This window comes from Aulostomus chinensis, chromosome 5, assembly GCF_037954235.1.
Source record: "Aulostomus chinensis isolate RoL2024-O1b breed Wild chromosome 5, RoL_Achi_v1.0, whole genome shotgun sequence".
Taxonomy (NCBI): domain Eukaryota; kingdom Metazoa; phylum Chordata; class Actinopteri; order Syngnathiformes; family Aulostomidae; genus Aulostomus; species Aulostomus chinensis.
The window spans coordinates 29,394,245-29,420,999 of record NC_141324.1 but is presented as its reverse complement, the minus strand read 5'-3'; the positions used below and the strand labels follow the sequence as shown (position 1 = coordinate 29,420,999).

The 26,755-nt window shown below is 48.1% G+C and overlaps 1 protein-coding gene across 14 annotated transcripts in view; it reads right to left on the bottom strand.

Moving 5' to 3' along the window:
* The window catches only part of pard3ab (par-3 family cell polarity regulator alpha, b), a 226,785-nt gene that overhangs the window by 66,845 nt on the left and 133,185 nt on the right, over positions 1-26,755 (bottom strand). For 8 of the 14 annotated variants that reach the window (XM_086204487.1, XM_086204490.1, XM_086204492.1 and 5 more), the window contains 7 exons: positions 23,466-23,654; positions 22,187-22,357; positions 17,793-17,967; positions 10,447-10,633; positions 9,248-9,396; positions 8,266-8,310; positions 10-240 (listed from right to left, as the gene is read on the bottom strand). In XM_086204487.1, the coding sequence (XP_086060613.1) occupies positions 10-240; positions 8,266-8,310; positions 9,248-9,396; positions 10,447-10,633; positions 17,793-17,967; positions 22,187-22,357; positions 23,466-23,654 (1,147 nt within the window). The remainder of the gene's footprint in view (positions 1-9; positions 241-8,265; positions 8,311-9,247; positions 9,397-10,446; positions 10,634-17,792; positions 17,968-22,186; positions 22,358-23,465; positions 23,655-26,755) is intronic. The other 6 variants (XM_086204489.1, XM_086204498.1, XM_086204500.1 and 3 more) reach the window with 3 other exon arrangements.

Here is a 26,755-nt window from a genome sequence, read left to right as displayed (position 1 = left end):
ACGTCTTACATGTCTCCATGCCCTCGTCGTCCTCCTCCGTAGCAGCCGGTCGGTCGTAGGATTTGTCGATGGCTGCCCGGAAGCTCTCGTTGCAGCCCCGCCCCCTGATAATACGAGGCCGGGGCCGGTGGAAGGGAAGGTCCCCGTTGAGTGTTGCCTCGGCAACAGCGGTTTGGAGGCTCTCGAGAGAGCTGGACTTCTTTAAGCCCAAAGACGGTCCCACATCCTTCGTGGAGGAACCTGGTGGAAGGATACAAAGGTACATGTACTGCAGTACAACAGTCGCCAGCGCCAGTCAGCACCTTGCTAACGAAAACCTTTGGGTCCTACAACAGTCTCGGGCAAGCGAAGAGGTCTTCATGAGCTCTAGGACTAAAGACACAAACCAGGAAACCAGGATCCACATGAGACTCAGAACCACATTCATCAGTTCCTGGGACCCCTCTTTAATCTTTGAGAAGACCATGACGGCGCTGATCAGCATCACAAGCCAGGCTCACCTTGAAGACACTGAAGCAGTGATGCTCATATGGCAGCCGTAGCAAAGACCAGCCATCAATACCATTATAGCTGGTCAACATGTATTCTTACTCTGATACTTCATATAAAAAGTAGAGTTGATGCTTCAGGAGTCTCATCGGTCACCATGACAGCAAGTGGACTCTGGAAAAAACTGCTGGATTCTCCACAATGTCTCAGTCGGTTAGAAAACATCTTCCCCTGCCCTTTTATTTTGGCATGAAGGGTGGATTCTCTCTGCAGCAGCCAGACGTGGAGGGAGGGCTACTAACATTACACGAGGTCACCAACTAGTTAATAACAGTCAGCTGTCTGACCGGGGCGCTTCGGTTTGCTGGAGTAAGACTTCAGATCTTGAGGGGGCTCATTCGCTGACATTTGGAGCCACGAGGACTCCAACCTGAGCTCTGGAAACTGCACTGCTGTGACCAAACACGCAGCCTCATTATGAGAGCCCGCACACTCATTTCCTTCCTCCTCGTAACTTCTCCCTTCACCTCTGGTGGTGCAGCAGATAACCAAATGTGTCTGGAATCACTGACCTTGGGTTTAATAACGGCTGATAAAACATAATGAAGGATGATGCGGCGCAAGAGGAAGAAAATTATCTGAGGACTTATGTTTCATTTTTATCAATACATGTCACAACAAGCCTCATCCTGCCAATTCCACATGATTGAGTACTACAGTCGTGTTTCTACTCATGTTCTGTTACTGCTGGTAGATTTTGGGCTGCGCCACAGCAAATGCCATTACCACAGGCGGTGAACCCTGCAGCGTGTTTATCCTCGTTTTTAATTCCGCTCGGTAAAATGGCTGCAGATCTCCAGTGAGCAACAACAAGACGGCCCGCTCCGTTATCAGAACAAGGACAGACGCGGCGTTCAGGGACCTCTGATACACTCGTGAAAACAACAACAACGAGCCAGAGGCAAGAATTCAGTACAAATGGAGCTCAACCTTGGTCTGACATGAGGTTTCTGTGGACGGTCCAAACTGAAACCAGCTCAAGAACAAGCTGAGATCAGAAAACCCGCTAGTAGAGGCGGTTACTACTTTTGTGTACTTTGCTCTCAAAGTTCCACGCTCAGCACCGGGTGGACGCCGCTACAGAGCACCACTGCTCCAACAGTCCAGGCGCTAAAAGTCTCAGAAGCCACTGGCAGGGGTGACGAGTGTGAACGGAGCAGATCCCGCCGCTCGCCACATGTGGACCTGAGGCAGGTCGCAACGCATCACTACATACGCATTTCCACTGCAGGGTCGTTCGCCCCTCTCGACTGAACGCCGATGAACTGGTTCTCACTGCAGACAAAAGCCAGACGGGAGCAGGTTTTTGGACCAGGAGTGAAGGGTCTGACGCAGCTGCGCCATCTTCACACCTAGATAGAGTTTTATGGCCGAGGAGGAAGCTGATGGATGGGTGCACTGGTGTGAGTGTGTGTGTGTGTGTGTGTGCGCATCTCCAAATGAAAATAACCATCAGCAAAATGGGAGATGGGACAAACAGGATGGTTTAATTAAACTGAGACTATTATTACAGCGGCGCAGGCATCATTTCGGTTCCCATATGGCACCTTTCACCGCCTGAGACAGTGTACAGTGCATAACGAATGACAGGAGATAAGGCGTGGACGTCTGAAGGTAACCGGAGGAGTCCTAATCTCCTGGGTGGTGTCACCGTAGGGCGGCTGCAGCGGGAGGTGTCGGGAGGGAGGATAGGAGGTGAGAGAGACGAAGATAAGCAAGTTTAGAGAGGAAGGGTGAGAGAGGATTAAACATCAGAAACAGAAAGAGAGAACAACAGACGCGAGGTCATCGTTCTCTGTCTGGATGCGTCTGTTGTCAAAGAACATGTTTCTCGACAGAAGGGAATATATTTTTCAAAACTATTTGATTTATGCAAACTGAATTGTGCAGATTACCTCCCGGGGCCATTGCAATAATCTGGGAGCACCGAGACACAGAATAAAGACACGTATCTGACGTGGTGATGTTTAGTTCTGGAGACGGAACAAAGAACATGAGAACCTTCAAGAAAACAAAAACAAGCTCATCTGTTTAAGCTGTTGGAGACACACAGCAACAGTCAGGCCTGACACCTGAGCTTGTTAGCAGTCTGACAGCTTTGGTTCCAACCTGGCAAGCGCTCAGTTACTCCCCAATAGTCTGTGCCGGTGTGTTTGGACGCCGCCGTTCATCACCGGATTCAAGTTATTCTACCAAGTTAACGTTCCGACTCCACCCAGCGGCGGCTCAGAGGAGCTGCGCAGGTTTTATCTCGAGGTGCAAGGATCAGCGAACCTGCCACGTGCCGATCGTTTGGATGAAAACCCATCTTAAGTTGATGGTGTGATTTTTTTATCGAGATCTGAATGAGGAAACGGAGGATTTCTGAGGTCCACAGACGACGACGGCTAAGCACGTCTAGCTTGGAATGGCTACTGTTACTAATTACTAATTCTTCTGGCCATTCTAAAACTCCAAAACGCCATGTAGCGACTTTAACCTTGTGTATTATCATGTGACTTTTGCTCTCATTGTGTCCAACGACATGCAGCAGTCGGTCACTCTTGTTTCAAACAATTTGAACTATTTCTCTAATGGACTGAGCAGGTGAAGCCCACATGGCTAAATCAACCCCCCCCCGGGCTTTAGAATTAGTCATAAATGTTTCCCCGTGATCGTTTGGACACGGCTGTCTGACCTGACCAAACAGTCCACGTCGTCCTCCATCACTAATGTGTCCTCGTCCAACATGTGTCAGCAGCTCCAGCCAAGAAACCTCTCTGAGCTCAGGAGACGCCGGCGACTACGTCTCATCTCTCAGAGCTGTCAAAGTCCTCAGCTCCAGCAGGACGGGGGTGTTTTGGCTTTGCTAAATGGACCATGGATCATTTATGCTTAGTGGAGAGCACTGATTATTTTCAAGTTGGTTAAACGGACACCAGAAGCCCACAGAGTCAAAATAAACCACAGACACTTCGAAAACACAGGCTGGAATCTATTAGAGCAAAACATTCGGAGGGAGGGAACGACGATGAGATTTCAAGCTGGAATACCCTCATTTTTCACAGATATTCACATGAAAAATAATCAGAACAACCGGCTCTTATTAAAAACAGACATTTTACTGATAAGACTGGATGAATGGTGAATGTGATGAGCTCTGTTGCTCTGGTCAACTGACTTTCCTGCTGACTTCAGAGCAGTCAGATTGAATCCTTCTTTTTCCCCCACATCTTGCCAAGTAAACAGCCCTCATTTTATTTATTTTTTTTATAGTGTGTATATTTTAACACAAAATGCATTTTAGTCAGCGGTTTGTTGTTGTATTTACCCCTCAGAGGTGGTAACCCTCTGGCTTCCCACAGGATTACACTGACACTAGGAAGCCCACTTCCACCAAACTTGCACCATTGAACCTCCAGTAGTCGGCTGAGTTCACTTTAGAGGAGGTCTGGCTCTTCTGGGCTGTCCTGTAGTTACAAACCTTTTACATTTTTTAAAATCTTAATTGTATAACTGATAAACTGACATATTCCCAGCCATGACACTATCCCATATCTGACTGAGGGTGATGTCGTCTGTCAAAAACACAACAAATGCCTCCATGAGATCACTTTTTCCTGAGAAAGCAGGTTTTGAAGCAGTTCAAAGAATTATTTAGCAAGAAATTTACAACAAATCAGACCCGAGGATCAGCCGGGAGAATCACGACCATCCTCGCACCATTGATTCAACCAAAATGAATAATCCAAAATGGCTGCCAAAGGAAACTAGCAGGGTTGAAATATTTATAGACAGAAAATCAGCTGGTTGGCTAACAAAGGGACTTGCACATTTCGCTTTGTGTGATCGACTTCTTCAACGAACGCCACTTGTGTGATTTTTCAAGGGTCAACGCAGTGGTTAGCGACACACAGCTAACGTTATGCTAAGAATTAGCAACCACCACCGCTAGCTTCCTGTTTCTCCTGGATTATATCAGACTTTATTTCAGGCATTTAACTGAAAATCCGAAACAGAAAATGTTGTGACGAACAATTTATTCCTGTTTCTTGTTATTAATTCCTGGAAAATGTGATTCAGCGAAATAGTTTTGAGTTGAAGTCGGGACACAAACAGCAGCTGAAATGTGGGAGGTCACAGTGTCCTGGAAAACCTTTCAATGGATTCAAATCGATACAAATTCCCTGAGTCTGGATTGAAAATGTATATTTCCTCTTAAACAAGTTAACAGGATTTGAGAAGAAAGCGGTAAATGCCTTACCGCTCTGTACTTTAAAAAGGAACTTGTCTTTTCACGAGGATAAATGTTCACGCAGAGAAACATTTTTCATTTACCAGCAACAAAATCAAAAGAGGCTACTCTTCAAATGTCTTCCTCAAGTTCTATCTAACCCCAGCGAGAGAAGAATTCCCCCGACGGTCCGAGACGTGGAAACAAAGACGGAACATCGACGCATTTATGTCGTCTTGAAAAATAAACCAGCTGAACGTTTTTCTTGCTATCACTAAATCAATGTGAGATATTGAGCCGAGTATTAATCCGAGGCTCTGTCTTCCAAACGCCAGGCCAGATCTTTCTCCAGATAGTGGAAAATACAGAATGCTAATTATGATGAATTACTGACGATGAATAACAAAGTAATAAGACCTGATTTGTGTGCAACAATCCATTCTCCCGCCGTATAAATGCCACGAGACGAGCCTCGACACGGCTGGGACCTACAAAAGAAGGAGTTTAAATCATACGCATTTAAAACTGCATCCCTGAATGAATCATTTGAGAAGTTCAGATTAGAGGCAGATCACCCGAACAATGATGCTAAATTAACGAACACGCTGGATTGGCAGTGAAGGCAACTTAATTGCCACCGTCGCCCCCGGACGAGCACGCTCGCATCACCACCGCACTGTTTATGAGGGCTTTAATTATCATAATTACAGGAAGTTTTCGATGACGTCATTCTGGGACGGAAAAGAAGGTCGGCGGCTCTCATCAGACGGGACACGACAGGTCCCCACGAATCAACATCATCAGCATGTTTTTAAATGTAGGAGAAACCTCGTAGGAACGGGATCCACAGGTGGAAGTGCACTTTCCTGATCTGAACCACCAGTGGACGCAAAGACTTCGGTGCTCAGGCTGAGGGTCAGTAAAGATCAAATGGACCCTTCAGGGCGGACGCCATTCATTTAGCAGTTTTATATGGATAGAGATGTTATCCATCAGTGGAAAGCAGTTCTTCAGTGAACGCTTTACTGGGGATTGTTGAGTTTTATGGAGGGGTGTGTGTGTGTGTGTGTGTGTGTGTGTGTGTGTGTGTGTGTGTGTGTGTGTGTGTGTGTGTTTTCCCTCGTTTTTTTTTTTTTATTATAAAACTTGTGTTTTATAATCCCCAAGTGATCCAAAGAGCCAAACTTTTACAGTTCCTTTCTTAAACATCAACTCTGTCGTTCATTTCTCAGGAAGTAGTTCTCGAACCGTCATGTGACCTTTGTTGCCTAAGCGCCATTCCTCCCCCGCGAGCCTCAAACCCGACACGCGAGCCAAGAGGCTAAAGGCTGCGGGAACCGTGGCCTGGTGTTCACCGAGCCCTGACGCCAGAGCTCACCGCTCGCCTCCGTCTTTGTGATTCTCCTCGCCTCAAACGCGGTCAAACAGGTGATTTTGTCCTTCCGGTGTGAGGAACTGACGGATTTTGCGATGAGATGATGCTAAACTCTGTTTCTCACTTCTTCCCAGGCTCTTACGCAACGATTATGCAATTTCCAATATGCTGCAGCCACTTGGCAGATGCAGCAGATCAAATATGCATCACACCACCTCTTCCCAACAGACTATCATGATATGACAGAAAGTTGGAGCCCAACTCTTCTCATCGTCGCCCTCACACTGTTCAAGGGTTTTGACCCCAGTATTAAAAATCTGAACCAACTTTTAAGTTTCTGTTCTACAGGACTGCTTCCCTTCCCCGCTGTTTCTAAGAGTCGGTTCACATTAAACCCCATCAGTCAGCGTAAACCGCCGCGACACTCGTCCGTCTCTTAACACGCCTTCAGTACGCAGCGTCCTTTAGTCCAAGTGGCTGATTTCAGAGGCAGGCCTTCTGAGGCAGCAGAGAAACTACACATGACTTGACAATGACAGATGACTCGCTGTCAACTCGCTGCCTTAACCAAGGACAGAGTGATTTCTCCGCTCTCCCCCCTCGCCAGCACGCTCCTGACACACACACACACACACACACACACAAAACAATTAGCGCCACCTCTGCATCTGAAGCAAAAGGGAGAAAATCAAATCAGCAGTCACCCGACTGCTTTTGTGACCATGTTCAGCAGTGACCTCAAACTGTGGCGAGAGCAGCAAGACGTCAGTCTGCACGCTAACAAATTTGTCTTGTCAAGGAACAAAACACCGCGCACCAGGAAACACCACACAAATGCATAAAAGAGTAGAGCGCTAGGGAACCTCTCAGAGCGCCGGCTGCAGCTGCTGAGTTTACATTTGCAGGTCAGTATGTCGGGTCTAATCAGGCGTCATGGCTGCTCCTATAGAGTTTGTGTCATGTCCCAAATCAGCTGCGAATTGATTTGTTCTGCAAAGCCACAAAGACAGAGCAGAGTTCATTTGGAGTTGTGAGCACGAAGCCTTCCATCTCCACGGTGACGCAATCAAAGTTTTTAAAAAAAAGAAGAAGAAGAAGGGTCACATCTATTAGAGGGAAGAAGTGAATCAGGAAAACATGACAAGAAGAGGAAGATGTGAGATGCAGCGCAGGGCAAGAGTCTGTAAGATATCAGGTCAAGAGGTGGGTCAGCAAGACATCAGCAATGCCGTCGCTGCTCCGGCATGGCCGTTTCAATGTAAAAGCCTAACAGGACATACCACTCTACTTGTCCTGGTGGGCTTTTAATGTGAAATATTTTCCGTCAATGTCATATTTAAGTTTCAGCGGAATCTGTCGTGTTAGGCCTGTAGGCCTTCGTCGTACCGCAGACCTTCACTCCTCCTGCTTGTGCCAGACAGACATCGCTGATATCGAAGTGAAGAACCAGGGTGACTTTTTAGACCTGGACCTTACTTTCTTTTTTTCCCATCTCAGTGAGTGATGGAAATGTTTGAAATCACTGCTGTATGGAGCGAGGGCGGAGCCGCCCGCAGCACACCATCATCTAAGCGACTGGGACAACTGGCTGTCGTCAAATTCCGTCCACTAAAAGTGCGTTTGTTTCCCGCTGGCAGGCTCAGACATCAACAAACATGATGTAATCAAGCCCTCGGTACAGATGAATGAACTCGTCTCCTTTTCATTGTGTTGTGGGACAATTACGACCACAGCGTGAGCCTGTCAGTAAGACAAAACTCAGTTTTGGTGGGTCTAATATGAGGGTCGGCAGTTGCCCCACTGGAGTAGATTACAGCCGCTCAGAGGCTGCAGGGAGATCCGGCCTTTGCTTCTTACTGCCGCGATTTGAACAATGTTTCCATCACCACAGACTAAAATGCAAGGAGAACAGGATCCATGTTGGAAAAGAAAAGTTCCCCTGAAAGAATCTGCTCTTGTTTGAAGATTCACTCCAAACATGGGGACAAGGGAAGGGTTAATGGGCCGATCTGACGAAAGTTGTTGGCCCAACATCATGAAACACCAACACCTTCAGGGTGGAGCTTCGATCCCAGAACCTCGAGAATCAAACGTGATGGTGGCAGAGTTTCATTGCGCCGGTGCTTACCTGCGTCGCTCTCAAGATGAGGGGTGAGGTTAATCTCGTCGGCTACTGTTAAAGGAAGCGGAAGGATAAAAAAGGGGGGGGGGAGGGGGAGGGGGGAATACAAAGATTTGGGGTTCAGTTAGTGCTCATGACACATTCCACATGCAACATCCAGGTACGGCTGCAAACATCACAAACGGCTTCATCTCAATTAGGACCGGACGCCATGCGAGACGAGGAGGTGAGTGGGTGATGGCGAATGAAGAGAGGGGGTTTGAGGATAGCAATCAGACTTGTTGTGATATCAACACAGCATAGAGCGGCAATCTGGTGGGGAAGATTAGATATGATTATAGAGAGTGCGAGCGGAGAGACTGTTGCAGCCAAAGCAATCAGTGACTGCTCGAAGGCATTTCAAGGTGAATCAGCGCAGTGAAGTTCTTGACTTTGGCAAGAGATGCAGAGCCTGTTTTCATACAAAGAGGCGAGGGGTGGAATACGTTTAAATGGAAGAAACATGTTGGAATCAGGAGAGAGTGAGCAGGGATGTACGCTCAAGGTTACATCAAACAGGGTTTTGATGGTTTGAGGCGATGAGGTGACTACAGAAATCTGTCTAGAAGTCTGAAACTAGACAGAGAGATTATGTTCCCTTGAAATATTCAGAAATGTGTGGAAAGGAATAGCAGATAAATACGGAGTGGAAATGAAAATGAATCAATAATGTACCTTTAGTGCCAGAAAGTCTGGAAAACAAACTAAGTGAGTAGTGAGCTTATGCTTCATTTTCTCAATAACTTCGTCGCTCACGCAACAGGAAGAGGGGGATTTTTATCAGTCTGCTTGGAATTTTTGTGCCCTCGCGCCAAGTTCACATGACGGAGAGAATGTGGACGTTAGCGAGGACTTCCTCACTTCCTGCTGTTGGACAAGTTTTATCTTCCTGGAATCAAACGAGTGACCCCCTGGCTGGAAGGCAGATGGAGGTTTTCGAACACGATACCTAGATCCATGCTCTTGGACTTGCGGGTCTTGATGATCTCAAGCTGGGCCGCATCCCCGAACTGCTTGGTGCGTTTCTCTGACATGCTCTGCCTTCCGAAACCTTCCCTCTGGAAAGCTCCGTCCGCTTGTGCTTCTGGACTCTGGGAGCTGGATTAGAGGAGAGGCACAGAGATCCTTAGCATGCTAGCATTTGCCGACAGAAACAGTAAATCTGAGGTCTTTAGTCATGCAGCACAGTCACTGGAGAATCGATACTGAGACCAGATGAGCTCGCTCGATAAACAGTTCATCAACAAAGTTATTTCTATTTGCCATTAAGGAGCCGTGAACGTCTCTGTCAAATGTCACAGCAATTCATCCAACAGCCGTTCACTTAAACCCACAAATGTCAACCGTGTGGGGGCGCCAACGCAAAGGTCAGGGATCAACCCGAGCTTGAGAGTCCACTGACCGGGAGCCAAAGTGGCGCGCTAATCCATGTTGGACGTATTGACTTACAATGTTCATCTAAACGAGGTCCGCCTAGCAACAGTATTTAAAAATGTATTATATACATACAGGGTATAAAAATGTGAAGCACGGTCATTTAAAAATAGATGGACTGAGTAGAAAGGAAGGGAGTAAAGACGGACGTGATTGAGGAGTTAAATACAAAGCGCTTCCCAGCCTGAGTCCAAAGGGAAAAGAAACATAAAAATGTGAGTGAATGATGGAGGGCTGAAAGAGAGGTGGAGCGAAAGTAAGGAAAAGGAAGAGCTTGGATAGAGATGAGAGAGAAAGAATCAGACAGAGGAAAGAGTGGAAGGTAAAAAGAGCAGAGAACTGACAGAAGAGACAAAAACACTCCAGTGGCGTTTCCGTCCGTGAGGCTCGTTTGGAGGACTCACATGAGAAGGTCGACTCAAAACAGCCACACGTTCAAAAAATAAAACAATAATTGACTGAATTCTGAACCCTCGCCGCTGGAGGTGGTAGTTTCTCCTTTTCAAAAACCTAAAACCACAAAATGGGAGATGGGAACTCTTTACTAAATAAGCTCTGATGTAGCGGCTCGAGGCAGACGGCCGCCCACCAAGCGTCTGGCTGCGCTCCGCTTTTCGTCCTTGCTGTCGCCAAGTGTTTGCTCGTGGGAGCGAAACGATGGCCGCCTTTGAACGGAATTAATGTCAAGAGTCTGGAACCTAAAACTGGACCCACCTCTCGTGTTGACTGGGAAGCTCTTTGGCCCACGGTGGCGTCACGTCAGCGTTGAAGCCCACATCGTCATGGGAGCTGGATGATGACTGATCGGAGAGATGAGGCGGTAGCAGCGGCGGCCGGTCATCCTCGATGATGACGGTGTCGTCCTGCGGCATGTTGACCGTCGGAGAGAGCTGGTAGTTTCCTGGAGGAGATGTGAGGCTGCTGTTAGACGTGCGCGCAGTTGTTTTACTGGTTGAGAGTCGACGATTTCCATGAGCTTTTCCTTAAGATTTGACTCTCACAGGAAGTTCAGACTCATGTGGTTCTTCAGCTTTACCAGCACTCGACGCGTGAAGCAGAGGAAAATAAGTAGGGTAGAAAGTAAGAGAGAATCTAAAATATAAACAGAAGACATCATTTAAAAACATGCAAAGCTGGCGAACACATTTGAGTCTTTCTGAGAATATCGAGCGAGCTGATGTCATCAAGGTTATCACAGCGGGGCTGAACCACGGGAGAGCCGTGATGTCAGCCTCCCTGGCGTCTTTATCAAGGTGGCTGAGAACCCTCGGAGCTGCCGGCTCTTACTGTGTAACAACTGTTGCCGGAGTTGTCCGAGTTCAAGCGAGGAACAATCGTTCGAGTATTTGGTGTCACATGGCGACCACATAGGAGCGGCTGTTAAGGGATGAAAGGACAACATTGTAGGTCGGATCGAGCGCCGTCGGAGAACTCCTCCTCTGTTGAAGAGTGAGGGAGGTGGTAGACAACCCAGGCGGGAGGAGGAGGAAGGCTCCAACACCTCTCATCCTCCAGCAGCGGTGCCACGCCTTCTTCCCTCCACACAAGATTCAGATGTGGCCCCATGCGAGCTGCAACTGAAGAATCTCTTCAAACATCGACAACCTCGTCTGGCTGTCCTGAATTCAACCCTGCTTGGATTCGATTCTGACATGAATCAGACTCTTCTCCACGTTCCCCTCAGCGCAGGCATGCACGTACCACAGAAGAACACTCACATATCAACCCCCAGCTGCTCAATATGCAATAAATGCGTATGTCAGCGATGAGTCACTTCCATTCTCTGATGGCTCTGCCTCAGCATCGCCGTCTAATGATGCGATACGCATCCATGTAACGAGTCAGCGTGAGTCACGCCGCTGCTGGATAGCGGTCGGAAATTGATCGAGTGACGTCTAAAGAAGGATACGCTAATTTCCTCCAGTTATTGGTGGAAAAACAGTATCAGCATGAACTTTTAATCTTTGGTCAATTACTCAGATCGCCTTCCGTTACGAACGCGTCAGGAGCAACAGGCGACTCCACCGTTCAAAGCAAAGGAATCTTCCAAAATGACACGCAGGAATACGGGGGAACTTTTTAGACCCGAGTATAAAAGGAATGCAAAAACTGCCCCGAGCTAATCAGCTTATACCAAGTGGAGTTTGGCAGCAGGCACAATGGCGTTGCTGTGTCACAACACTATGATTAATTCAAGCTGTGCCCTCGCAAATGAAGATAAAAACTTCCCGTGCTGTGAGGCTCAAAAATAAAATAGTCCCTTTTCTCTGCCTCTGAAAAGCAAGGCTTAGCAACGTCCATTGATATGCAGTGCATGACTTGTCTTTAATCTGTATTTTGAAGTTGTAAATTGTAAGGAGGTGTGTGTGTGTGTGTGGGGGGGGGGCAGCTTCAATGGTGGACTGAGCTAAGGAGAGGTTTGTTTGTCTTAAGAAAGCATTGGAAGACCTGGAGGTCAGAGCCAGGACTGCTGGGAGGAGGGGGGGTGTGTGTGTCAGTGCGCTGCATGACGCCGTCGCCACCCCCAGCCGCCCCGGGTGAACGACCTGATGTAAAAGGAGAGGTTCACTGTTTGCTTTGAATGTGGGTGTGTGACGGTCGTTTAAAAACTCACTGCTGTTTGTTGCCTCCCATAAAAGCTTCTATGTCATTAAAAGTGACTGAAAGCCGTGTGTGTGTGTGTGTAAGTGTGTGTGTGTGTAAGTGTGGTGGATCCAATGCAGCTATTCTACATAACAAACTCATCTTCGAGTCACAGTGGCAAACCATAAACACAAAGACTGTGGAACACAGCGTTCTCAGGTGTATTAACCCCGCGCTCAGATTCACGCGTGGCCCTTTTATGTTCTCAGCCAGCAGGAAATCATTTGGAAAGCGTCAAACATCCTGGGTGGTTTGGTTTGGCTTCACGTTGTTTTGATCTCTTATTTTAATTTTACAGCAGACGCGACATGGAATCGCTGCTCCCAGGCTGCAACAACAACTTCTCACCTAACTGGAAATACAGCAGCGCGGTGCGATGCTTCCGCGACCTTTGACCACCAACAGTCCTCCAGGTCACAGAGTCACAGTGAGTATTGGCAGTAAATCTGAAGACATTCAAGGTGTTGAAATGCAGCGAGAAAAGGACAGACGGACAAACACAGGGGCGGATGGACAACCTGAGGTACACAGCGCCTCGCCGTCACAGCCCACACAAGTACTTGAGCGCCGGCTCAGATTCCCTCTCCGTCCAGACCAACATGCCTGAAACCACGTCTCCACGACCCTTCATCAACACTGGGCACGGATGCGCGGTGCTACACAGGAAGTGCACCGTCTCCTTAACGTTCAGTTGCACGTATGTTTGTTCTCATTGAGTCGATCCAGACATTGGGAAGTTTTCTCGCCATCCCACCAGAACAACCGCCCAACGATGAAGCTGCCGCTGGCAAAATGAAGGTCAGTAACGCCTGGAATGTGTTATCCATGGAGAATTAACTCTGATACGCTACAGAGGACAGGCGTGTCAGCGAGCGGCGCTGCTGCAGCCTCGCAACCGTGGAGTTTTCAGACGGCACAAAGTCTGCGGAGTCTTGGATCGGCCGAGTCGTGCAGATGCGAGACACAAACGGAGCAAAGCTTCTACGTTCAGAATGAAAGGGCCGATGTGGCCGAAGACAAAAGGAAACCTGCTCATCCGTCAGTCGAGCGGAGAGTTGAAGTTTAATCACAAACCCGTACATGCATGTTGCTAGCAGGTGAGTTAAGCCGCTTCTGCAAGTGTTCAAGTTGATTTCTTATAACTGCTGCAGTGGTTTTCAGTGTGTGTGTGTGTGTGTGTGTGTGTGTGCACGCCCCCCCGCTGTGTGTTTGTTACTCGCTGTGAATTTGGGAGTCGGCGTGAGTCCTGCAGCACAGCATGACCACCTCTCTCCCTCAGACCACACACATTTTTATACACAAACACGTCCTCACATGTACACTCACAGAAAGACTTAATCCCATTTCCCTAAGCAGCCCAGTGCGCAACACCGAGAATCCCATCAATGTCACAGTTTGAATCACGGCAGTACAATCAACTGGCAGCCAGCGAGTAGAAAAGCAATGAATCTGTTAACTCTATAGCCTGATAGATAAAGAAAAAAAAACAGAGTGGAAAAAGCTTTTTTGTTTTAGCGCCAGCAGCCGAGGGCGGCCGTCCACCAGCAGCAACACCCCGGCCATCGCCTCACCTGAGAATCACACCAATAAACACACATTATCTTTCCCAGTGGCGGTAATCATTCTGACTGAGCTGCACAGGAACAATACGTGTCATTTCACTGGCTGGTCTCCAGGAGAGGCTGTTATTAGAGCTGCGCTGCTGAATACTTCAGGGCAGAGGGGAGACACCGCGGCGGGGGTGGGCGGGGGGAATCACATTTTCTTGATGAAAACGGAGACAGCAAGAGATGAGAATAACACGAGGTGAAAGAGTGTTTTTTGGTCTTGTCCTGATCTATTTACATAATTAGCAGGGAGGGGTTTTTGCCAGGGTTGCTGGGCCTTGAGAGCTGCTGGCCTGCAGGAATAATTAAGCTGTTGTCTCATCTCGGGCATCTTCAGAACGCCAGCGAGTGATCCGAGAGTGTGTGAGCCCCAGCCAGAACACAAGCCGAATGGAAATGATGTTGTCTTCTAAAAAAGCCTAATGCATGATTTATGTTTGGTGGCACCCTCGCGACAAGACGAGGGACTCGTTCCAAGGAAGTGTGAAAGACCCCCCAGCACTCACACAGCATCGTATTTATTCAAGGAAGGTTTGCTGAGCATGCAGCGCTTCACACACGCTCACACATCTGGGAGCTGCCAAACGCAAGTCTTCTTCTTCTACTGCTTCTGCTGCTTTTCCAGGCAGTACTCAGAGCAGTAATGAGGCTGCCTTTTACAAATGCACTGGGAAGTAGAACAAGTGACAGTAATAAATTAGAGGAGCGCGTGAGGTCGTCTGCTGTAACAGTTTACAAAAAAAAAAAAAAAGTACAGCCGCTTCGCTTGGTTGATTATTACAAACACGTGCAGGAACTCCACCACACACAACACACACCTCCAGCTGCACTGACAGAGACAGCTTTTCCATTCCCTTTTATGTCTTTTATGGTTCTCTCCTCCTCTACTGTACATCTACAGACCAGTATTGTATTGGAGCTGTGGGCCTCATAGCATCAATCACTTCAACTGCTGCAGACGGACATAAATAATCACATTAATGATCTACAAAATGTGAAACCAAAACCAGGTCAGATCTGAGCAGCCGTCTCCTTCTTCGGTGGGAGGAAAAATCGCTCCAGACACAAATGTTCATGTAAATATGAAGAAATGCTGATCTGTAGAGGACCGACGTGAACCCAGGCCACGTGACCGTTCACCTTGGACCGCAATGACACATTAAGCAACCACTCCACTGGAGCTCTCATCCCTCATCTACCACCATCATCTCAGTTTGACACAAAACCGCTGTGACGCTCCCTAAAAGCTCTCATATCTCGAGGTGGAGCCAAGCACGAGGAAAAATTGGCCTGCGTGTAATTTCTTTATTCTCAACTAAATTTCTACTGATTCAGAAACCACATGGTGGAAGAAGACACAAAAGATCTGAATGCCAATTTGGGGTCTGAACTCCCCCCCTTGGGTGGTCAGGAAAAACCCCTCCACTGGGCTGATTAAGTGTTTAATAGGCAGGGAAACGTCTCCCGTGGCTGCGATAGCTGGTAATTATCCAGCATCGTCCCTCGATGGGAGAGCTGAAACTGGTCCAGCTGGACTGGACCAGTTCTTAAAAAAAAATAAAAATTCAAGACCCACATGAGTGAGGATCAGGGAGGTTGTTGATGCTGGAGGAGCTGGGAGGTGCCAAGGGTTTCTGGAGTCACCCCCTCTGGTCTGGTTCAGGTTGATGCTCCTCATTCTGAACACACTCCTTCACCTCCCTCCCTTCCTGTGAGGGAAGCACACGATGGCTGCCTCGTGTGTCAGAGTGGCAGGGGTAATTGTTCACGCCCTCAGAAATGAATGTCGCATGGATGCAATACTTCCATGAACGGCAGGGGGCAGCGTACAGGCAGAGGGGACGTGACAACACAGCTGGAAGGTTCTGAGTGGGCAGAGTCTAAAACCCCTCTCGTCTGTGCGGCGTGTCGGTGCTGCAAAGGCTCCTCAGCATGGAGGTCAACACTGCTTCAGAGGCGGATGTGAAAACCACACGGAAACACGTCAGAGACCGCTGGGAGCACGCCAACTTGCGTCGCCCATGTTGCTGCTGGCCAGAGGTGAAGCATACATGTTGGAAGCTGGCGCTTTATGAACAGCTGCTCAGTCCCATGAGTTCCAGACTCACTGCATCAGAGCTTCCCTGTAGGAGGGGCTTCCCTCCCCTCTTTCAACACCCCCTCACTCAGTGTCGCTGCCATTTTGAATCAACCTTTTGTTTACAGCGATTCTTCATAAATGAACATCAAAACACGTGGATGCGAGCACGTCTCATGCGTTACATTGCAGACTGCGGTGAGCACATCAGGCGGGGGGACGAGAGCCTGTGAGGTGCATCAGGATTCTCTCTGTGTGCACATCAGAGCTGTGAGGCTCACATTCACTCTTATCTAACGTCCAGGCCTCTCAGCTCTTCTGTCATGGCTGCTTCTTGCCGCAGGTTTAAGTTTAAAAGGGTGAAAGCATCTTCAGAGGGTGAGCGGTGAGCCGACTTCTCTTTACTTCAAACCTGCAGATTGCGACTCTTTCAAGTCTCACATCAAAATTCTTTCTTCACTCCTCGGCTCCAGCAGCGTGTGCGCTGAACGTCCAGGTGAGACCATGTGAGCTCTCAGCACGTCTGCTGGTCTGAGGAGCCGTCTGACTTCACGCCGCAGTTTTAAAATCAACAGCAGAACTTCAGAGCCGGTCGTCAGATCTGAGCCGCTTGGCTCAGTGACGCCGATCTTGCTGGCCTGCGCCGAGCTGACAGCTTCTATATTTCCTGACAACTAACTGGCTGGCGCTTTCCTCTCGACCCTGGAACCTCATTATAAGCCCTTTACTGTTTGTTAAGCATGGATGAACGCAGCCGCCGTGGTGGCAGCGTGCTGTAACTTCACCTCTTAACACTTCCTCTGTCACTCACGATTCGCCCTCTTTGTTTACGCTAACAGCCTCCGCTAATATGCATGAACAGACGATACGCGCTCACGTTTTGGTGGGCTGATTAGAGAGAGGTGGTAGGAGGGAATCTCCAAAGCAGAGGAAAAGTTGAAGGACCAGCTCTGACTAACTGGCTTAATTTGTATTGAAGGTGTTTGTGTCTATCCTGTCTCGCTCTGACGGCCTCTGAGAACAAGACTCCTCCTTTCTGGCACCGATACAAGCGAGCTGAGCCACTGCGTCCGTCAAGCCTTCAAGCGTTCCATGCACGTAGAGATGCAAAGCTGCCACACGTAGAGAGAAAAACACTTGTTAGTCTCGGGCATTCGGTCCAACAGAAATGCTCTCCAACTCTGTGCGAGGCGGTCCAGAGGGAGAGGGTCATCTCCAGATGGACTCAGAGCCACGTCAGGGTGCACGCGTGTGAAAAGACACTGAAGAAAGAAATAAAATCCTGCTGCGGCACTGCTCCTGGAGTCATAACTCCTTGAGGGGACATCCTTGCAGGACTCTCTCTCTCTATTTTCTGATCCCCTGAAATGAATAAACTTTGCAGTTTCGATCAACCCCAGAAGGAAGGCTCCGTCCTGAGCTGCGTCCGTACGCAGGTCAAACACGATGTCTTCTATCTACACTCGGCAGATCTCAAGGTCACAGATGAGGAGGAACATCTTCAGGACAGAAGAATCAACAGAACTTAACTTTTGAATTCTATGAGGAGCAAACGGAGCGCCTCTCTGCCACAGGTGCGCTTGGTCAAACCTGACGAACACGTTCAGGTGTGTTCTGCACACACCGTGACATACGATGTGTATTTATGTTGTTTTGGATATCAAACACCATGTTTTTGCATTTGACCGACCGGGTGTGAGGCCACATGGCAGGAGGCTGTAGGTTTGTCTTACCGACTGTGCGTGGAATCATTCCTTGTCGAGGCATCAAGTTGTCATCGAGGCCCTCCAGGCCACCGTAGAGGGAGTGGGAGATTCGCCGCTCGTGGTCATCAAGCGAGGAGTTCACGGCCTGCTGGGGGCCCAGCGGACTCCCTGGTGCCTCCTGGTCCACGAGGGAAAAAGAGCACTAGAATCAGTGGTGTAACTCTGCCAGTGTGTGTTGCGAGTTATCCAACGATACGAACTAGACGCCCAGGCAAAGACTGATGGGTGCAAACATCCATGTGACCTTCTGACCAGCTGAACTGCTCCTGGAAGGTTTTTGTCTTGGAGAAAACAACAATAACACCTCAACCAGAAGCCACCAACCATTAAAATCCCATCTTCAGTTCCTGTAGTCTGAGGCCAGAGGAAACGACTGTGTTGCTAACTGCTAATGCTAGCGGCGCAGGATGAATGATGATGGATTTCCAATATGTTGTTAAAGCCACAGGCTTTTAGCCAGCTAGTGCTCCCCCCCGCAGGGAAGCTTTAGCGGGCTAGCATCTCCACATTCCCTCGGGACCCACCATGACATACTCTTGTTAGCCGGACAAATAGACCATTTGCTGGCCCTGTCACCCCTAAACACACATTCCTGGCCTGAGAAAGTGTGTGTGTGAGAGTGTGTGTGTGTTTGTGTGCACGGTTTATCCACTGGATCATTGGCTGTATTGATTCGCTATGGTTTTCTGCATTCATTGCTGAAAGTGATGACTGCTGTTGCTATAAAACTACCATCATGGCGGCGTCGTATAACGAGCGATAACACCATCACACTGGAGTCAATACTGCAGCCAAATGACCTCAATCAATGACGATAACTGGCTTGGCAGCAGGTCGATTTTGGCAGAAAGGTCCTGGCCAACGACCCTTTGAGCTGACTGAACGGTTGAGGTGGTGCGGTAACTGCTGCTGGGTGGATGCGGATGTGTCCTAACAGGTCCAGTTGACACGAGAACAAGAGCGCGGGGACATCAGGAGTGTGAGGGGTAATGGCCTGGGTCTCTCACTACCCACACCATAGCTGGGTGGTACAAGTACTCCCAATACGCAGTCACGCTGCCACAATGTACACGAGCCCAGGTAACAGTCCTGTATTCATGGTTAATTTACAAAGTTAATATCGTCTCCAAGACGTGCATCACGTGTGCTGTAAGAGTACGACACGTCGTAGCCCTCTGAGGTGACACAAAATACAACTTTGCATATTCTAACGTCGGGAAGGAATCTGGGGATTTTAAGGGTCTTCAGTTTTAATCTTATAGTTAAAGACTGATTGATTCATGCATTCAAACAGGTACAAAAACTGGGGTTTTGAGTATCATAGAGTTACATTTTGTTGAAACTGTTTGAAGAGGTTCTGATTTGATGTATATTCTACCTATATTTGTACCTCATATATTGGCGACGGGGTATAAATTATACACCTGGAACTCATACCTGACACTGCGCTGCTGCCTAACGTTGCATTTAAATCTGAACCTAAAATATTCATGAAACAAATGAAAAGTGAGTTCTTTTGGAGGTGTCTTTGTCTCTGAGTCTCTCCCTTCTTCTCAGGCTCCCAGTGAACATTTGAGTTGATTACACTTGCTTGTTGTTGGATATTCAGTCAGCCATTCTTTTATTCAGTGGAGTCTGCAAAGCTGTCTTGTCCAAACCTCTGATAACGTACAGGTTTTTCAAAAGTACTTAACTGTGGTGCAGAAAGAGCCCAGTTAACAGCTCCAGTGGAACCAGTACAGCGCCCAGCAAACTTTAACAGCAGCGCTGACGTCGAGAATCAATTAATTAACTTCTGAAAATGTCTCCTGTTTTAAAGGTTTTATCATTAATTACAGGTCGACAATTTCACGGTTTTAAATAAGAAAGCGGCAACAATCAAAGCTCCACACGGAAAAATCAAATCCATCACCGAAACAAACTCATTTCTCTCCTCACCATATGGAGCGTGTACTGCTGGCGTGCAGCTGCACTGACTTTGAATGAGACAGTTAATGAATTGGCTGGCCGAGTGGGGGGGGGGCGCAAGGTGAACCGCCTGGGTAATGGCAGAGGGGGATTTGCCATATTGAGGGCGCATCGGCAAATCACACTCCAGCTCGTTGAATATTCAGGCTGATAACGGAGCAGCGGGGAGGTCTCGATCCCATTGGGCGGCGGCGAAGGGAAGTCAGCTGCTCGGGGTTCACTGGGTTTCAACTGGGGATGGAGGAGCGAGTGCGCTTGTGATTTATGCAACGGCAAACATTTGAGATTGATTTGAAATTGGCTGTCAAGGGAAGCAGACACAGGCAGCAAAGTAAATAAAGGATTATTTGATTCCAGATGCCAGTAAATGTCAGAAACGCGACGCAGCTTTCATCCTGTAATAATTAGTTCTACTTTGATTTCAGCATTAATAGCTGGTTATGGAGCATTAACAAGCCGAACTTTCTAAATCAGCTCTCCGCCATATTCATGAATGTATTGGACGGCTGTTTTCTGCTGTGTGAGTGGTTTGGACACTGCTTCTTCTAAGTGGTGAGACTGGTGGACAGCCTCCAGCCAGGCCGCCGGCGCTGCATGTAAAGTCAAGATTGACGAGGCTCCCAGAGCTTGAATTTTATTCATCCCCCATGTTCTCACTGGCTGTAACACTTACACACACACACACACACACACACACACACACAGTTTATTTGCAATCAGACACAGTCAGATCCTTGGAAATAAGCACATACATGCATAACCAGGTAGCACAAAAGCACACACAAACACGCATATGAACAATTACGTGCTCAGAGACTAAGATGCACATGCACGCACTCACGAACACACACGCACTCACGCACACACATGCACACACACACACACACACACACACACACACAACACAAAACACAGCTTCAGGCTTAGCCTCTGCTTTCAATTACCAGACAGGCCGAGGGGAAATCAAAACTTTGACACACCGAGTTGGAACAGGAGAGCGGGGAGAGAGGCATTGCCGCAGGCTTTCACGTGCACGCCCCTACACAGACTAACTGCAGCGGCGTGCACGGCTTCAGCATCGGCTTTCAGGCCGGCGACAGGCCAAGGTGTACAGAGAATGTAAAAACATGACATTGAAGTAGGAAAAAAAAAAAAGTTGTGTTGCTCGGTTCGCAGCGATGTTTTTAGACTTTTTTCTGCAGCTGCCTGGAGGGAGGTGAGCTGCCTGCCTGCCTGCCTGCCTGCCTGCCTGCCTGCCTGCGTGTGTGCGTGCGCATGTTTGTGTGTGTGCATGTGTGTGTGGGAGGAGCTGCTGAACCACCTTGACTTACTTTTATACCATAAAACAATCCTGCTCATGAGGGCATCCCCAGCGGTTTGCTCTGGACGGTGTTCATGTACCAAATACCAGAGTTGTAATGCAGCCGCAGCCCACGTCCACACAGGTGTATTCAGGGCGGCGATGTCAGATGAGTTCTGTGACCTCATTAAGATCAAAGCGGTTGTCGTAGTTCTTGAACAAGTAAAATCCTGGACGTTTGACTGAAGTATTTAACTCAAATGTGTCACACGAGCAGGAGGGGTGTCCATATTTATCAAGACGACATAAATACGTCTCAGACTTCCTGGTGCTGTAATCAGGACCCAGACCGCGTATTTGACACCAACAACTGGGATGCTAGAGTTCTTTTTTGAGGCTCCAAACCCACGCTGACGTGTCCTTGTTGAGGGTGTTCACCTTCAGTTTTTCCACAGACTCGGGGGGGGGGGGCGGGGTGAACAGTTTGGGCCACAGTGCTGCGGTGGTGACGCTCGCTCCTGATGTGTGAACTTGTGAAATGTGAGTGTGAAGCCAGTTGCTGTTGCAAAAGGTCATCGGTCTGTTGTCAGCCAGGATAAATAGTAGCACAGAAAAGAATCCCTGTACTTATACTTTATATGTGCTGGTATTACTTCATACTGGCCTCATTCTAAATACGACGCTTCAGACCGGGTCCTTTTTCTCCGCTGGCAGTTCATCCCTGTACATCACTCACTGCGTGTGCGTGCGTGCGTGTGTGTGTGTGTGTGTGTACTTTATGTTTTGATCATGGTTACTTCACACTTGCAGGTTCCTGACACTGCAGGAGCAGAAGCAGGTGACTGCTGGTTTGTTGGTGGATTTTTGGTTTTCATGGGTGTTTGTCTGGACGAATCATCAGATTATGTTGAAGATGCATAAAATGTATTATTATTATTATTGTTGTTGTTAATCAGAGCTTGAATGACGCCTGTTGCGTCAGCTCCTGCTGACCCGCCCAGTGTTCCTGTTCTCCTCTGACTGGTTTTGCGCACCAGGACTCAACAACAGTCGAGCAGCTTCAGGCGCAACCAAGCTGTTTGTTTTTGTTTACCTCGGTCCTTGCTTTCACTCTCCTGGCCACAATCAGCTGGATCATCCCACGTTTGTTGCCCTCTGTTGACATGGATTTCCGTAGCGTCTCCATGGCGTCCTGGTTGGTTTTACCCAGCAGAGACTCGCCGTTGACAGCGATCAACTGGTCGTTCACCCGTAGCCTCCCGTCCTGTTAGCGGAGCATCTTTGTGAGTTTTAAATGTCAAGAGACCGAAAGTGTAGAGACGCTTAAGGATGACAAAACATTCACACTTCTGTAAAAAAAACGAAAAGCTGCTGCATTTCCTGTGCAGTAACCTTCACGCCATCAGCACACGCAACAGTCTCACTCCGAGTGGATCCTGTTTCTAGTCCTGATCTAATCTCTCGCTGATAAGTGTGCTTTTAAGTCCATTATGTTATCATCACAGGCGCGTTTGTACGGAAAACAATTGCGCTGAAACACTACTGAGATTGACTGCAGCTCTGCAGGCTGCAAACACACAATAAAGCACTTTGTATTCATTGAGTTTATCAGAGATGACGCTTTTCTTCATGGCTGCTGGGACACACAAAGGTGCGTCTAATACCCTCCGTGAGAGGGAGGCACCCGAAGAGAGAGACGTCTCAGGTCGCGACGGAGGGAGAGCAGGTTGGACGGCTGCCTTGCACACACACACACACACACACACACACACACACACACACACACACACACAAAAGGTACATCCGACTAAAAGAAGGTAAAGTTTAAGCCAGTCTGAAGTTTGGGTTGAAAACAAATCATTCTGGCAACTGAAAGTATCTACATTGTGACTTTTGTTTTGACTGTAACTGCAGACGAAGACTCAGAGCCGCCGTCATTGTGAGTGTGGAAACTACAGATTTGTGGTGTTTCACAACTCCATTATGAAGCCAGAGACCCAAGAACAACTTGTTACTGATGCATCCTGGTTGTCAGTGCATCTCAGTTTCTGACTGCCAACGGACGTCGCTGGGATCGCACCCTCTCAGACTTCAGCACCCGTCACCTCTTGGAAGGGGTCTCAACCTCTGGCCTCGCTGGCTCTTTATTTTGTGTCAAACGTTCTGACATTCACCGTCAACTCTTCAACCTCGAGTCAGGAAGTGACAGCAGTGTTGTTGGCAGTCACGTGACAGGCATGTGATGTAATGCAGTCCAACACCAGGAAAGATCTGACATGCTTTGGCCTTCTGACTGGACCGGAGACGCACGTTAACGCCGCACTCTGATATTCGCCATCAAAACCTCCGTAAATCTCAGGCTGGCGCGGTACCTTGCAGGCCGCCCCTCCGTTGATGATGGACTTGACAAAGATGCCCAGGTCAGCGTGGTTCTCCTTGGAGCGGTTGCCTTTCACACTGACCCCCAAACCGGCAGAACCCGAGTCACTGAGAGGAATCTCGAAGGTCAGGAACTCCCTGGTCCCGTCTGGAGTCAGGACCAGCTCGTCCTCCTCCGTCTTCTGTAAGACGAGAGAGGAAAACATCCATAAAGAAACCCACAACAACAAGACAGCGACATCGACAGGACAGACAGAGAGATTTGAGGGCACTTCTAATTCCACAGAGCAACAACATTCACGGGTCTGCTGCAGCTTTCAGGCAGGTTGGCCAGGTCCAAAGTCAAAAGGACGCTCAGCTGGACACTTGATGTTAATGAAAAGTACTGGCACACAAATTGCAGCAGCGTAGAAAGCAGAGAGGCTGAGCTCATTAGCAGCAGCAGCAGCACATCTATTAGTGCTGAACAGGCCGGCGCTGGTAGATGTTAAATCAGACACTTAGTACAAGCGGGCAGGGACTGATCCTCTATAATCAAAGCCCGCGTCCGCGGTTCAATACTGGAGCTCGAAGGTTTCCAACTCTACAGAGACATGAGGCTCAAATACGGATTCCCCAGGATCAGGTTACGACGTGCTGTTGGTTTTCTCTGCTGGAGGATCAGTGGACGGCTGAATCAGCGCTGCAGCCGCAGTAATGCAGGAATATGAAGACAGATATAACAAAGTAATTCAATAACACGGGAAGCTCCTGATCCAGATATGAAACCATTTTTCATCAGCGCCTCTGAGCGTGTCTCCCACACTGGGAGTGTGAGGATGGAGTCTGCAGCCTCTATCAAAGGTCCCTGGAGCCGCGACCACGTTAAGCAACGCTACGGTGGATCCTGAGCAGCGTGGCAGGATCAGTTTTGGACCGACTCGCCTGCTTTTAAGTACAAGTACATACAATAGAGAGCCAGCTTGAGGGACTCAAACACGCTGGGATCAATCTGTGTGCACGTGTGTTGGTTACATCGTATTTTTCAGTACTTCCTGTTTACGCTCCACTTGGAAAATCACCACTAATCCCTTTTTAATGCACTTCAACCGACTCTGACACAAGCAGCCTCAAAAAACAAGAGAAATGACACCCAAGTTCTACCAAATATCCACCAAAATGATCGCAAGTTTGATTTTGCCTGATTTTGAAGAACAGCTCCTAAAACACTCATGCAATCAGGAGAAAATGTCCTCGGTGCAACTGTGACATGTTAGATGAACGATGGCTTCAACACCGCACACCAGCAGACACTCACGCTTCACCAAGAATTAACGGCCATCCATCATTGATTCATCAAAGCAGCTGTACAGACCTCCACCAAGAAAAGAATTCCAAAAATGAAAAGGAAAATTCCTGATTGCTACACACACGATATCAAATATGAGCCTCTAAAAAGATCAGGCCATAAATGCTGGTAAATCATCTTGAAATATTAATAACTGCAACAAAAAAAAACCTATAATGTGTTACGTGTGTGTGTGTGCGTGTGTACAAAGGAAATTCTAAAATATTGGGAATCTGCCTTCTTGCATTTCCTTCACTTTCTTGGAAGTTATAGAAAATAAATGAATAAAAAAAAACCAAACACTTCAATCTCATCGCAACAAGACACAAAAAAATCCTGTTAAATGCAAATCAGCGCATGAAACCGTAAGTTATGTGTGCAAATAGTTCTTAAAATATCAGGAACAGAACTTTGTGTCTGAAAAGAACCTTGATATATTTTGAAAATGACTACAAATATGGCTGAGTAGCTTTGGGTTTTCCTGCTGCCGGACCCACAGCACAGAACACCCCCCCCCCCCCCCCCCCCCCCCCCCGCGGCAGGCAAATAGAACCTATTGCAACCTCCACGATGGCCCTCGTTACTAAAAACTCCTCCACTCCATAACACAATTATTTATGCAGAATACCGGAGGAAATATTCCCGACTCTGAGCACCTGGATCGCGATGCCAAGAGCGTCAAACTGGCAGTAAACTCGACGGTAACCCCTGGATGAACATGGCGGCCTAATTGACATGCTGAGTGCTCTCGCTCCCTCTCTCTCTCTCTCTCCAACAGGTGCTTCTCTCTCGTTCTCTATATTCATTCTCCCTCTCTCGTCAAGCTCAACAATAAAAGCTATTCTCTCTTGCTTGTTATATGACAGCTGTCTTCTGAATAGATGGCTGCGTGCACGCTCGCGCCTGGCAATTATCGTGCACGCCTAATGAATTCAATCATCGGGCTCGGTGTCAGCATGTCATTAGCTCCCTTTGTTTGCTGGGGGAGAGATGGAATTGCTCTGGGTTTGGAGGGATGGAGGGAGAGGAGGAGGTGGAGGGAGGAAGGGAAAGGAGGCAGAATGATGATGGGATGTATAGGGGAAGGAGGAGAGGAAGGAAGATGAGGGGAGAGCAAGCATGGAGAGCACTGCCTGTGCAGAAATACAAATAAACATCCTGGAAATGTGAGACGGAATTAAAATACAAAAATAACTTCAACTTGATCTCCAGCTCCTGGGAAGTACTGAGGAACGATAACATACAAAAACAACAGGAATTTAATTATTCTGCAGCCTTGAGTCCAATTCATTCTGTCTGTCCGGAATTAAATTAAATGCTGATTAAAAAGTGACTAACGTTGACTTAATCCTCTTAAAATGAAAACAAATAAGAAAACAGACAAAAGGAAATTATCTGTAAAGACTGGAACTCTGTTTGTGATCAGGAGGGAAGATATGAAGTCCCTGCCAGGGAGCAGAAACACCCTTCACAAGTCAACCTTCGGATTCACTCTCAAGTTTTAAAAGTTCAGACTGACGGTCAGAGTCACCCCACATCAGCTGTTGTTGCATCGTCTTCTGCTCGGGTCTCATTCATTTTCTAGTTTTGAATCCGAAAGAAACCTCGGTTTGTGTTCTTCTATGATATCAGAGGTTCCTGTTTTCTCAAATGAAGCCGGCTGACGCGCTAATGAACGCTCCTGACACGCCCACCAGCTCAAACTTCAAGAGGTTTTCATCTCTTTTTCTGAAGATGATTTTGATTTGATGTTGTAAAATGGCAGTTTGATGTCCAGCTGGCGTGAGTGGAGTTCTGGTAGAGCCAACAGCGACTACCAAGTTTTGCGGTAAAAGTGATCACCCGCGCTGTCACTGCTACACCCGCGCTGTCACTGCTACACCCCCAATCACGGCTCACGCCACGTCTCACTGGCCCATTTAGTGACACCGGCTCATGAGTAATGATACTGGCCCA